This window comes from Trichomonascus vanleenenianus (assembly GCF_965637985.1).
Source record: "Trichomonascus vanleenenianus strain CLIB 3782 genome assembly, contig: TRVA0_067S, whole genome shotgun sequence".
NCBI classification, from domain to species: Eukaryota; Fungi; Ascomycota; class Dipodascomycetes; order Dipodascales; family Trichomonascaceae; genus Blastobotrys; species Blastobotrys vanleenenianus.
In genome coordinates this window covers 37,575-50,449 of record NW_027481820.1, presented here as the reverse complement: position 1 = coordinate 50,449, position 12,875 = coordinate 37,575, and the positions used below count along the sequence as shown (strand labels likewise).

Sequence of the window (12,875 nt, the reverse complement as noted above, 5' to 3'; positions counted from 1 at the left end):
GCCTTCAGGCCGTGGGTCCGGATGGCAAGAGTGCTGAAGACTATCTCTCCGTTATCACTGGCCACGGGTATGCATCTCCGCCAAACTTTCCCCTGAGCACCAAACTTCGCACTTGGCAAACTGAATGGGCAGATTTGTCGGGAGGGTTGTGGACTCCTTATACTTTCTATGGAGATGGTGGTCAGGGTGAAGGAATGACTTGGGCTAATAATATCCAGACAGCGTTTGTCGATGCCAATGTAAGCGCTTTCTTGGGGTGGATCGGTGCCGAGAACTCAACCAGCAACTCGGGATTGATCAATCTTATTAACGACGAAGTCATCCCCACCAAGCGCTTCTGGACAATGGCATCTTTTAGCAAGTTTGTGCGTCCTGGTGCAGTCCGCGTTGAAAGTAGTTCTTCTGACTCATCTTTGACCGTCAGCGCGTTCCAAAATACCGACGGGATTGTTGCAATTCAAGTGATCAATAGCGGCACATCAAATGCTCCTGTGACGTTCGACTTGGGCAAGCCTGCTCATGGGCATTGGGAGCATATTACCCCTTGGGTCACCAATAATGATTATGATCTCGAAGCGCAGAAGCTCATTCCTATTGGTGGAGACGGAAAGTTCCAAGCTATTGTGCCTTCGAAGTCCTTGGTCAGTTTTGTCACAAACTAGATATCATGCATCCAGCACTGATGGTAGTAACGCGACAAGCCTAGATGGGCTCGGCTTAGCTGCTAGTTAGAAGTGATTGAACATGAGACAAATAAAGTATAAAAGCACCGCTATATAAGCTGAAATACGTTTATACGTTTATACGCTTTCCTCTTCGACACGCTTCACATGATCAGACTTTGAATCAATTTTTGCCGTGAAGGCCCTGTCATTCGGTGTAACATAGACCTCTCCGCGCTTTCCATGGAAATTACGAGCAAACATTTGGTCAATCTCCTCAAGCGATAGCTTCGCAGTTTCCACAAAGAAAAAGTAATAGACGATCGCAAACACTGCGTTCAAAACCGCATATATAATATAATACACGAGCGATGACAGCGGTGATAGCGACGACAGCGGTGAAGTCGTCAGTGTTCATAACGAAGATCCTACATGGTCTGAGAGCGACGAGAGTCGTGATAGCGATTAACTTTTTCACACATGTTTATGTTAAATCCCACTTGCTACGAACGTGGTAATACAATTGTTTATAAAATTAAAAAAGATCGCTTATGAAACGTCGTCGTGTCGTGGCCAATCCTTACGTACTGTGGTGTAGTTTTAGACAAATCTGAGACATTCATTTACGCTCCTGTGCACTGCTACAAAGAGGATGCTGGGGACCCAGAAGTCGAATAACGAGCAGCATGGATGGTGAAGAAAAATGCAGGAGGTGAAATGGGCAACTTCAATCAACTTCAACGCCAAAGGATGACACAGAAATCCTGACTAGAGAGAGCTTCCCAGAGCTATTAGAAAAGGACATCTGTGCAACTGGGCTGGTCTCGCAAGGTCATTGCATCCTCCGCATAAAAAGACCCTTGGAAACCATGTAAGCCTGTACGTCTGCGGTTAAAATTCGTCTGAAGTCGTCAATTGCATAGCGTTTGCCATGAAGGCATCCATTCTCCCCTCACATATGAAGGATTAATCCGCATCGCTGTATTACGTATTTTTCATTACATGTTACTGATGTTTCAAAAAAAAAAAGAAAGTACTCAGCTTGATAGCTCTAGGGGTTTCATACAAACAATCCTGTATGTCCGGTCCTTAATATATGTGACTCCATATCAGACCAACTGCGGAAAGTAATCGGCCACTGGCGATACTATCGCTGCCTTTGTGTCAAGTTTGTATTTGGAGCTTTTAAGCCCTAACTCTATATTATAAACATGACTAAACTAATAGAACTCGCTATTCGCACCGGGCTGGTTATCCACAAAGTTCCACATCAGCCTCATCCCATCAAATTAAATAGCTCATCAGCTTACTTTCTGCACTACCTGTACTACCCTAGGGGCTTTATTAGCTGCATTAGAAGCCAATAGAAGAACACTATTTCACTAATTGAAGCGCATCCCGCTGAATTCAAGAGGTGGCCAATTATAAAATGTCGAAGAACGATAATGTCAGTCAGGCGCAGTACGCTGATTACCCTTTTGAGGAGATGGGTCTTCGCTCCCATATTCCGCCCACGCTGAAGGATATCGAAATTGAACTGGCCAAAGATGTTACCGGTAAAACGGACTCTGGAAAGACAAGTGGCTCTGCTCTAGAAACAGTTATCAAATCGCCACCTCTACCTGGTGAGGTCGGACACAAATTCATAACCATGAAGCTAACCAAGGAGTTCAAATCCCCGAAAAAAGATCGGCAACATCTCTTTCTGGCCATTGTTACTTCGTCACAGAAGACCTCCGAGTTGCCAGCAATCCGTGATTATGAAGGGAAGACTCATCGATTCGAAGTCGTGGTCGAAATATTTGACCCTCTTTGTTTTGAAGGCGCCAATCCAGCTGCCCTTGCAGATTCGGCGTACGCTCGCACAGTGATGGCATACGATGCACTGAAGGATAGACAGAAACAAATCGTTCCCAAATACCATGGGTCTTATACTATGCGGATTCCAGTTATCCACTCAAGGTGCAAATTTCGTGAAGTGCGGATTATATTGAGGTAGCACATCGATGGTCCAGGGTTAAATGAACTGTGCCCAAGCGAATGTACTCAAAAGGAACGAAAAGAGATAATGTTTCAAGCGATTCAAGCGGAGGAGCAATTAGATCAACGAGGCGTCTGCCTAGGTTCCAGCTTTCGTCCAAGTTCACTTGTAAATGCTGGACCAACTCCTGCTCGACCACACCTGATGGTTTGGTACTTCTCAAATGCTAGATTTGGCTCGATCATAGAGCCATCACCATCTGAAGACGTCCGATGGATCCCAGGTGCCTTGCCCCATCCATTCCTGAAATGGAAGAAAGAACAAATTCGAGCCTTGGGATTTGATGACTGGGTCAATTGGGATTGGGCTAGATGGTTACGCTGAAGGAAAATGTATAAAAAAACAATGTCTTCCATTACAAAAGAGCAGGAGGCCTCAGTCGGCGGACTGGATGAGATAGACTCCTAGATGTAGTTACGTAGGCTAGCTCATTATGTCGAAGAAGGGCGCCCCTCAACTTGACTTTTCTCTTAATTACTTAAAAATTGTAGGTACGCGAGCAGACCAGGCCAGGGCAGGTTATTGTGTTTTCTCCCAAATTTAATTGGGATGCCCTTCTTCAAGATAATGAAGGGCCCATTTTGCAGTGCCCTTAGTCAGTAGACACTGTAGTACGTACCGTGGCAATACTTTGTATCGGCTGATGGCACCCTCCAAAATTACACCGTGTCGCTCATACGGCTTCCACCCAACTCGGGTCAGGACAAATATTTCAGCACGTTTATATGCGAATTGTCAGCTTAGCAATTATCGTGCTCAAAAATACGCTCTGAAATATTTGTCTTGGGGGAAAGCCGTGCAGTGTGATTTTGGAGGGTGCTGGAAAAACGGATGCCATATTTGCAATGTTTGACTTGGTAAATATTACTGCGCCCTTGGCAGTCCGCCCTTGCAGAAAGTTTGGAGATCAGAAGATAGGGCAACTACGTAACACAGGGTGGAAATGCGGCGGAAGTAAAAAGTATGTACAGTAGATTGGTAAGATTAAAAAATGGCAAGAAGATAAAGTACATAGCAGACGCGTCCTGCAATCTAGGTGGTCAAACTACAGTAATTAATTACCTTTCAGCAATCTATTACTGGTACTGTACTGCATTGTCTTATGAAAGCTTATTTTCGGAGGTACAACCTCATTAGCAGCTTGTGTACTACCGGTAATAAACTTTGACCGCTTTCTAACACCACCCTTTGCACTTTTCAAGAACTGCTCATACCTGGCAATTATAAAGCCTAGTGACTCGGCGAGAAAAACTATCACCTCGATTCTCACTTTTTTCTTCCTCGGTTCATTTCACGTTATCTACGGTATTTGATATGTACTTTGGTGATGAAGCGGACATTAATCCGCAGTATTTCCAACCGTTGGAGGAGGTTACTCTTCGAAGCCATATTCCTCCTAGTCCAAATGTGACCAAAATTCGATTCGAAAATACGGTTCCCTACATGGCTGAGAAGAAAAGATCTTTGCTTGAGACTGTACTTCATTGGCCACCTCTGCCTGGTCAAGCTGGGGATGATGAGATAAAAATCAAATTGCTTGGAGAGCTGGTACCGCCTGGAGACGACAGACAGCGTCTTTTCCTTTGCTATATTACCTCCTTCCAGAGTAGCTTGAATCTACCAACCAGCAGGGGTAATGATAACAGTTCCGAAATGAGAGTTGTTGCCGAAATATTCGATCCTTTATGCTTCATAGAAGATGATCCTTCAACCATGGCTGACTTTGCTTACTCTCATACCGCCACTTCTTATGATCTTTTGAAAGATTTACAAGGCAAGATAATACCGAAGTATTATGGCTCATATACTATGATGGTCCCGGTGGAAGGTCGCTCAAAGCGGATGCGCGAAATACGCGTGATACTGAGGGAATATATTGCTGGTATTAGCCTAAGCAAGTTAAATCCGACGCTGCTTACAAAAGTTGAAAGACAGACCCTGATGGAGAACGTTGTTAATGCAGAGCTCGAACTCGACAGAAGAGGTGTTTCAATGATAAAAGCCTTTTATCCCCCTAAAGTCATACTTACTGAAGATGTGAAATGCCGCATTGTTGTCTGGAATTTTGCGGGTGCTGTTTTCGGTTCTGATATTGAACTGGTAATTGGCTACGAAGAGCCATTTATCCCAGGTAAAATGCCCAGTCCATTGCTAAAGTGGAAAAAAGTTAGGCTTGAAAATTTGCGCTATAGTTATTTTGTTGACTGGGCTTGGGTTCGATGGTTGCGTGAAAAATATCAGGACACATTGCAGTATATTAGTGAAGAGCAGGAAAAGCTTGTCCTAGGATTAGATGAAGCTGAACCGGACAACGTGGATATTTACGTTCCAGTGTCTTCTAACAGTGTATATTTCGCCACGTTATCACGTTTATCTCCTTTGCATGGCTATGAGCAGCTTTCCTCGCGAACAGCAACAAGCCCTGACAGCAAGAGAAGGTCAGCATCTGAGGAGTCTCGGAGATCAGGAGAACATCGAAGGAAGAAAAGAAAGAGATAATCTTAAGTTAGAGAAGTACTAAGCGGTTGCTCATAGGTAAACAAGCAGTTAATTTTGCAAGTAGGGGGTCGGCATTAGCAGAGAGTAACATATGATACTAATATAAATCTTAGAGGTTCTTGTTAACTTGTGCTAATTGGTTTATTTCGTTTAAGATTAAGGTAACGTTACTAACCCAATACCTGTTTAAGTGGACCAAAGTGCTTGATTAGTTTATAGCGGTTTGATTAAGATTTGCTTTCCGTTGCCTTCGACATGCATGTCCAAGCCATGATTTAGTTCGGATAAACCTTTAAATCCCAGTATGCGGTACCGGTACTTATTGTTTATTGTATAGTTGAATATATCACATAGACAAAACTTCGCTACAGAGTAGAGATCTACAGCATTGTATAGCATTACTCCTCGTATGGGATTTCAGCCTGTGGCGTCAGTCGAGCAAGATGTCGCCGCTCATTAGTGTCCCAGTCGTAGAGAGCAGAGTGGAGGGCCCTTCGGTTGTCCCAGACAACAACGGTTCCTGGCTCCCATTTGACTCGGACCTGGAGATCAATGCTCTTTCCAACGTAGTCGTAAAGGAAGTTGAGAATAGCATCGGACTCCTCCTTCTTGAAACCCACAATTGAACGAGTAAACTGGTCATTGATATAGAGGGCCTTCTTCTTAAGGGTCGGGTGAGTTCGGACTACTGGGTGAACATTGGCAACTGGAGCTCGTCGGACGTGGTAGCCAGCCTTCAATGCGTCCTCATACTGCTCGTAGCCAGAGTGGTAAGCCTTCAGGCCATGGAGGCGAGACTTGAACCCATCGGACAATCTCTCATAGGCCTCAATCTGATCAGCAAAAACAGTATCACCGCCGCTGCTTGGACCGTCCAGGAGGTACAGGAAAGTGGTTGATGGAGGCTGCTTCTCGTAACTCACGTCACTATGCCATCGCACAGAAGAGATAAAATCCTCAAATATCTTTGGTTTGCCAGTGGTAGCAGCCCGATGGACCAAGTGGATTTCAGGGTGGCCCTTCGGCGCTGCCGTAACTGGATGAACGTGGAGTGGGCCAAAGTACTCACCAAATTTCTTAGCCTCGTCGAGGCTGAGGCTGGCAAGGTCCTGATCCCGGAATGCTACTACGCCACGCTGAGCTACGAAAAGAGCCAATTCGTCCTTGCCTTGATCGGAGAGTTTGGAAAGCTGGATACCCTTGACTTCAGATCCAAACTTTGGAGTCAATTCAGTGACATCAACACCCTCTTTGAGCAAATTAGGGAAGGATGGATCGGCGTTAAGCCCTGGTTCCTTGGGTTCAAATTCCTCTAGAGGAGGGAAATCGTACTTGGTGTCCCACTCCGGGATATAGTGGGGATAACTGTACTTGGCGACTTCTTCTTCTCCAACCACTTCGATAACACCATTCTTGTTCTCCAGCTTACCGCTGTCATAACCGCCGTCTCGACGATTGTTACCAGATCCGTAGTAGTTGGCTGGCTTGGAGTGTGTTGCAGTCTGAGTAGGAGGTGCCATTTTTATCAATTGATGAATTGCTGTTGAGATAGAGTAAAAGGAGCTGCAATCATGATATTTATACTTTTCTCACCGCTTGGATTCGAGGTCTGAGAACATACCACTTTTTTGCAATATATTCGGACTTGCTAAGAAGTCCGATATTCTACAACCAATCTGTAGTTTTAGTAATACTAGTCTCCGTCATAGTCGTTGAAAGTGATTCTCCAGGTTTTGAGTGATCGGCGGTGATCTCAGACATGGCTCATATCAGGCCCGGAGTGCGTGATAGCACAAACACATTTCGTAATCAGTCCAACATTTCACGTACATCTCGGATATATGTTGGAACGATCTACCGATAAAACTCCGTGGTTCCTCCCCTACGTAGTATTAGTGGGCGTATATTGTAGTACAGTACGATATTTTGGGGGGATAACTTTATCCGGAGCACGTCATTACATTGTGTGCTTGAGATAATGCACGCTAATGCATACCACTCAGCATAACTTGACAACCTTGAAGCTCAGCCTATTCTACTGTATTTTTTAATGGTGGATTAACATATTTCATATAACCCTGACGCGATTTTAATGAGTCGATTACGTGTTGTTACAAAACACGTCATTTTATCAATTCAATCATCTATTGAGCAGTATTGTTCTGGAAGAGCAGCTGTATTCTCTTGCACAGTAGAATCAAAAAAGTGGTCAAAGCAGTTACTCTACAGTAAACAGTTCACATGCTTTGCAGGCTTTAGTCAGCGTCCGGAGCAAAGGGTAATGACAGCCCGTAAGGGGAAGAATAAATGACCAATGATAATTGTTCAATAGTGCTCCACAATGTCGTGATAGTTCATGATACCAGCTGCATTGGACACTAGGAGGTTTTTAGCAAAGCAATATGCATTGCTCAGGTATTTTCCACTACCAACACTGAGAGGGCGTGGCATTACTCACGAATCTGCTCATCCTCACGCCTATCAAAGGAGTCCGAAAGATGCAGAACACAAGGTTGCAGTTACGAATTGCTGTACTCAAATTCTATAGAATATTTTAGAAAATAGCCATGGCATTAGGCGCGGAGGAAACACCGCCAACAGCATTGAATGGTACACTGGTTATGAAGAATGAGTACCGGCCCAGCTTTTGGCACAACTTGGCAAGGCCATCCAGGTCAAACATCTCACCAATTGGAACTCCCCAGCCCGCAAGAAGATAGTGGTGAAGAGAAACGTTGGGATCTTTCGGTGGGAAGACCTCGAAACTGACCGCATCGCTGGCAACTGCACTGAAGTGATTGTCCCACAGCCACTTAACCATCGCTTCACTAGCCTCGACACCAGTATGGTATGCAATTGGGCCGTTTCTATAGGCAATCATTTGCTCCTCAGTAAGGGAATTCCACTCCTCAATGAACCCTATTCGGAGGAACAAAATGTCACCCCGCTCAATTTTGACATTGAAGTACTCACAAACGTCATTTAGCTCGGCGACTGTGATGCCGAAGTGGGCCATAGTAGACACCCTCTTCTTGCCCTTGGCCTTAGCCCACGAAGCGTAATCGATCAAGACACCCCGGCCTGCAATTCCCTCCTGCGCCCAGTGGTGAATGCCGATTCGGTCCGACTTTCCTTCAGCGATTTCCTTTTTCGATGTGCCGCCATACCACAGCTGGCCGTCAGAAGACTCCTTATCCGGCTGGGAATGGTGCCTGAACCCATCCCATTGTGATGACTGCTGTGGGTTGAAGTGGTACTCGTCGTCAAAGGACGTAGGACTTTATTACAAGTTAGTTTTACTCAATGATTTTTTAAACACTGGCAGAACTCTTACCCGCTCTGAATGATTTTCATATTATAGTGGATACGACCAAAGTATGGCTGCTCCACTTTGTGAAATTCCCAGCCCAGGCCTACTCTATCGCCAGATCTAATCTCCTTGGACGCGCATTTGGCAACGTGGTCCGGAGTCAGCAGGTTTAACATGCCCATGCCTTCTTCGTGGGACCCTGGCGGACCCCATACCCAGAATCGCTTCTTGTCTTGGAGGGCCTCATATGATGGCAATTCGGCGAACGAAGTTGGTTTGGTCATTTTCTCTATATTCTAAATCGTAGTACTTATGCACCGGTAGTTTATACCTGATGGTATGATTTCCAACTATGAGTCCGGCCTTATATCATCTCTGATTCCGGCCTATTATATTATACCTCTCTTCCGGCAAGCCTTAAGCGATGATCCGGCAGAAAAGCATTAAATGCAGCCATTTCAAACATTTATAATTCGGTTTAGACCCGTATAGGCGGATCGGTAAAGGTCCACGGGGCTGTAACCGGTCGGTTATGCACAGCCGGGTAAGTTTCCATCACCAGATACGACTATACTACCATTCGGCAAGAGCCCTGGATATCGCGCGACCTTAAATAGACAATAGCTAGCAGTGTATATATATATAAGTAAGTCATATCTTTAAACATATTCAGCATTGCGTTATAGAATTTATATATTACGTACTTTCCCATAAAATCAAGCGTCAGTAGCGTATTCTCTAAACTCTATGTCATTGGTTTTCTCCGCAATGGCGCGTTCCCGAGGCGGGATATACTCTTCTCCTCGCTTCTCGTGGAAGTCCTTGGCAAAGAAGTTGTCAAGCTCTTCGAGAGACATGTTCTTCGTTTCAACGTAGTAGAATTGGGCAATGCCTGCTGCGGCGAAGTTGAACACCACATAAATGATATAGTACCGCCAGCCCAGGTTTGCAGTGGCAATTGGGGTAATGAGCACAATGATATAGTTGAACATCCAGTTGGTGGCGGTCGCGACACCGGCACCCAAGTACCGCCATCGCTGAGAGTTGATCTCGGCCGGATAGAGCCATGGAACAACGTTGGAAGTGAACGCGAAAATGGTAATGTATAAGAACATGAATGCCACCGCGATAAGTCTAGATGTCTTTGTAGCCACCGCCAGGCAGACTGTGACGACTAGGTAGCACAGACCGCCGCCGATCCATCCGAGCACTGCGGACCGCTTCCGGCCCATTCTATCGATAAGGAAGATGCCCAAAAAGGTGAAGAAGGACATGTTCATGGCGTTACCGGCAGAAAGGATGAGACTTTGCGACTGGTTGAAGCCGGCGTAGTTCTGCACAATATATGTCATGTAATAGTTGATGACATTGACACCCCCAAGCTGCTGGAACATCTGCGCGGAGGCACCCAGCAGGATTCGCCGGATGTTCTGCATCTCGTCCTTGTGAAACAGGTCCTTGAAAGACGTGGATGCAGCTACCTCCTTCTCGTGCTTGTAACTGAGCACCATTTCATCCAACAGGGTCTGGACGTCGTAGTGGTCTAGGGGCTTCTTCATCAGCAACGAGATGACATTGCCACTCTCCTCAACCCTATCCCGCGATACGAGCCATCGTGGAGATTCTGGAAGGTATAGGCACATGAGCGCACAGGTGATAGCGAAGAAGCATTGAAAGCCAATGGGGAACCGCCAGGCGAACGAGGAAGCCACAAATCGCATGCCAAAGTTGAGCCAACCAACGATTACGAACCCAAAGTCAGCGATAGCCAGCTGGGCGACGATGAACTTGCCTCGGTACAGCGGCCCGCACGTCTCTGCCAGCCACACGGGGACGGTGGAAGTCATCATGCCATTCCCGAGACCAGCCACGATTCGGCCTGTGATCAGCTGGCCCACCGAGAAGGCGCTGGCCTGGAGGATGGCTCCCACGATAATGATGAGGCACCCGATCAGGATGGCTTTCCGTCGCCCAAGGTAGTCTCCGATGAAGCAGTAAACAATGCAACCAAGGAAACTGCCCAGATCAAACGTGGCAGTGATTTGCCCCAGCAATTCTGAGTTGGGGTGGTTGAACACGTCGAGGAAGTACCTGTTGATGATGATACCGTTGAGCATACCAGAGTCGTAGCCAAAGAGGGTGAAACCCATTGCACAGCAAAACATGATCTGGGGTGCGCAGGGGATCACCGAGAAGAAGAGCTTATCTCTCCTCGTCCTGAGATAGCTTCTATCGTTTGATGTGTCCACCATTTCCCTATTAGAACGATTGTATATGGTTCTATGAAGAATTAGATTTCGGTCGCTTCTTATAGGCATTTCGATATGGTAGATCTTTTAAGTCTGCTGCCCGGACGTAAGTTATGAGAACACTTCCCCACATCCTACCATGCCTTTTCAACGTAATCGAAGAATAGTAGTACCGGGTATATGCCTCGCCTGTTGGCTGGCAGTACCGTAATTCATCTGCACATTTCGGACCCCGTTCCGGGGATCTCGGCCAAGCCACACGACGATAACCTGCGATACTTTGATAATCGGTGATATCGCAGACAACTCCACTGTTGATCCGATGGAATTGGTTTAAAATATTCCCGGGACTTCGTCCTTGAGCCTGGAGTGATCGAACAAACTTCCTGGGTGGGGGCGCCAGATGCTATTGACGATCAGGACGATCAGGACCAGGGGTTGTCTCCTTAGAAGTACCAAAGCATATATTTAATGAACAAGGTAGGTACAACGGAGTACTAATGGGCCGATCGCAGGTTCTTGTAATACCGTAAATGACAAAATAAAAATATAAAAAAAAAAGAAAACAAAGTTATGCCGAAGTGGTGCATCCCCCTCAGTGGGGCCCTGAGACCGGCTGTTCCCCCACAATCCGGCTTATTCGCTCATACCGGCTCTCTCGAAAGACTGGTTGAAAGATAGCCGGTCAGTACTAACCGTTTCAACCGTACAATCTGCCTGATGGCTTGGGGTTTTTAAACTGGCCCTTGGGTCAGGGAAATAGAAGATCAATTCTAAGAAATAGCACGAAGAATAACAATGACCGGAACTACTTCTGAGAAGACCCTTCGATTCGGTGTTATTGGCGCTGGCCGAATGGGCAGCATTCACATTGAGAACGTCCTGAGCACCCGGTTCACCTCCGTCACCGCTGTGATTACTGTGGTCGAGCAGGAAAAGGCCTGGGTCCGGGAGACCATCCCAGGCGCCAAGATCCACGAAAGCTACGATGAGTTCGTTCGTGACCCGGAAGTGGACGCGGTCATCATCTGCAGCCCTAACTTCCTCCACGAGGAGCACTTCATCAAGGCCCTGCAGAATGGCAAACACGTGTTCTGCGAGAAGCCTCTCTCCATTGACTCTAGCATTGCGTGGAAAATGTACAATGAGAGCCTCAAATACCCAGATCTCAAGGTTGCCTGTGCTTTCCCACGACGGTTTGTTGACTCTTACAAGGACGCTCGAGCCGCCATTGCTGCCGGCGAGATTGGCGAGGTCATCAACGTCCGATCGCAGACCACCGATCTCTACGACCCTTCCCCCGCATTCTCCAACTACATCAAGACCTCTGGTGGTATTTTTGTTGACTGCAACATCCACGATTTGGACGCTGCTCTGTACTTGATTGGCAAGGATGTGACTCCAACCACTGCCTACGGTACCGGTACCACCGAAGTGTTCCCACAGTTCAAGGCCTGGGGCGATGTGGACAATAGCTTTGGCCTGGTTAACTTCACTGAGGGCGTGGTTGTTAGCGTCCACGGTTCTCGAGACAACGCACACGGCCACCACTCTTGCACCGAGGTGAACGGTACCAAGGGCCGAATTCTAATCAACGGCGAGCCACGGCACCGAAACATTGACATTAGCAGTGCCAACGGCACCAAGATGACTGCAGCTGATACTCAGATGGTGCTCTTCTCTGAGGCCTACCGAAATGAGATCATTGCATTCCGAGACTGGGTTCTGTTCGACACTACTGACCATGGCTTCAACCTCAAGGATGCTGCCAAGGCTGTCTCCATGGGAGAGCAGCTGCAGAAGAGTCTTCGAACCGGTGAGATCGCCAAAATTGAGCTCGCTGCTTAATATAGGAAATTTATCAAATTTGCATGTGCTTATCGAATATGCCGGTATCATAATAGTGATTTTGTAGTACACAGATGCATTTTACATTAGGCTAGACAGGCATCTTGATGGGAAAGAATTGAGCCTTGACCGCCTATTTGTCAACTGATGATAATTGATTAGTCTTTGGTGTGTAGCCAACTCAGCAGTCGATAGGAATTTGCCGGTTGATTTGGTACAGCAGTCTCCCCGATCCAGGCCAAGGGAGATTCACAACTCTCAGAAGT

The 12,875-nt window shown here is 46.5% G+C and overlaps 6 protein-coding genes and 1 pseudogene across 7 annotated transcripts; 4 read left to right on the top strand and 3 right to left on the bottom strand.

Annotated features, from left to right (window-relative positions):
• Nucleotides 1-2: 2 nt before the first annotated feature.
• On the top strand, nt 3-662 carry TRVA0_067S00518 (annotated as a pseudogene). Its single transcript has one exon. A coding segment is annotated over exon 1 (660 nt).
• A 1,429-nt stretch (nt 663-2,091) lies between these two features.
• On the top strand, nt 2,092-2,661 carry TRVA0_067S00496 (uncharacterized protein; the record flags this gene model as incomplete). The annotated part of the gene is made up of 1 exon (XM_076687652.1): nt 2,092-2,661. One exon carries the CDS (start codon nt 2,092-2,094, stop codon nt 2,659-2,661), a length of 570 nt encoding a protein of 189 aa, XP_076538133.1.
• A 1,356-nt stretch (nt 2,662-4,017) lies between these two features.
• TRVA0_067S00474 (uncharacterized protein) lies at nt 4,018-5,202 on the top strand (the record flags this gene model as incomplete). The annotated part of the gene is made up of 1 exon (XM_076687651.1): nt 4,018-5,202. One exon carries the CDS (start codon nt 4,018-4,020, stop codon nt 5,200-5,202), a length of 1,185 nt encoding a protein of 394 aa, XP_076538132.1.
• A 398-nt stretch (nt 5,203-5,600) lies between these two features.
• On the bottom strand, nt 5,601-6,722 carry JLP1 (TauD/TfdA dioxygenase family protein; the record flags this gene model as incomplete). The annotated part of the gene is made up of 1 exon (XM_076687650.1): nt 5,601-6,722. The coding sequence occupies one exon, from the start codon at nt 6,720-6,722 to the stop codon at nt 5,601-5,603; it is 1,122 nt and encodes a 373-aa protein (XP_076538131.1).
• A 1,034-nt stretch (nt 6,723-7,756) lies between these two features.
• On the bottom strand, nt 7,757-8,796 carry TRVA0_067S00430 (uncharacterized protein; the record flags this gene model as incomplete). The annotated part of the gene is made up of 2 exons (XM_076687649.1): nt 7,757-8,480; nt 8,537-8,796. The coding sequence occupies 2 exons, from the start codon at nt 8,794-8,796 to the stop codon at nt 7,757-7,759; spliced, it is 984 nt and encodes a 327-aa protein (XP_076538130.1).
• A 432-nt stretch (nt 8,797-9,228) lies between these two features.
• GAL2 (galactose transporter) lies at nt 9,229-10,662 on the bottom strand (the record flags this gene model as incomplete). Its single annotated transcript, XM_076687648.1, has 1 exon — nt 9,229-10,662. One exon carries the CDS (start codon nt 10,660-10,662, stop codon nt 9,229-9,231), a length of 1,434 nt encoding a protein of 477 aa, XP_076538129.1.
• An 897-nt stretch (nt 10,663-11,559) lies between these two features.
• Nucleotides 11,560-12,609, top strand: TRVA0_067S00386 (uncharacterized protein; the record flags this gene model as incomplete). The annotated part of the gene is made up of 1 exon (XM_076687647.1): nt 11,560-12,609. One exon carries the CDS (start codon nt 11,560-11,562, stop codon nt 12,607-12,609), a length of 1,050 nt encoding a protein of 349 aa, XP_076538128.1.
• Between the last annotated feature and the right edge of the window lie 266 nt (nt 12,610-12,875).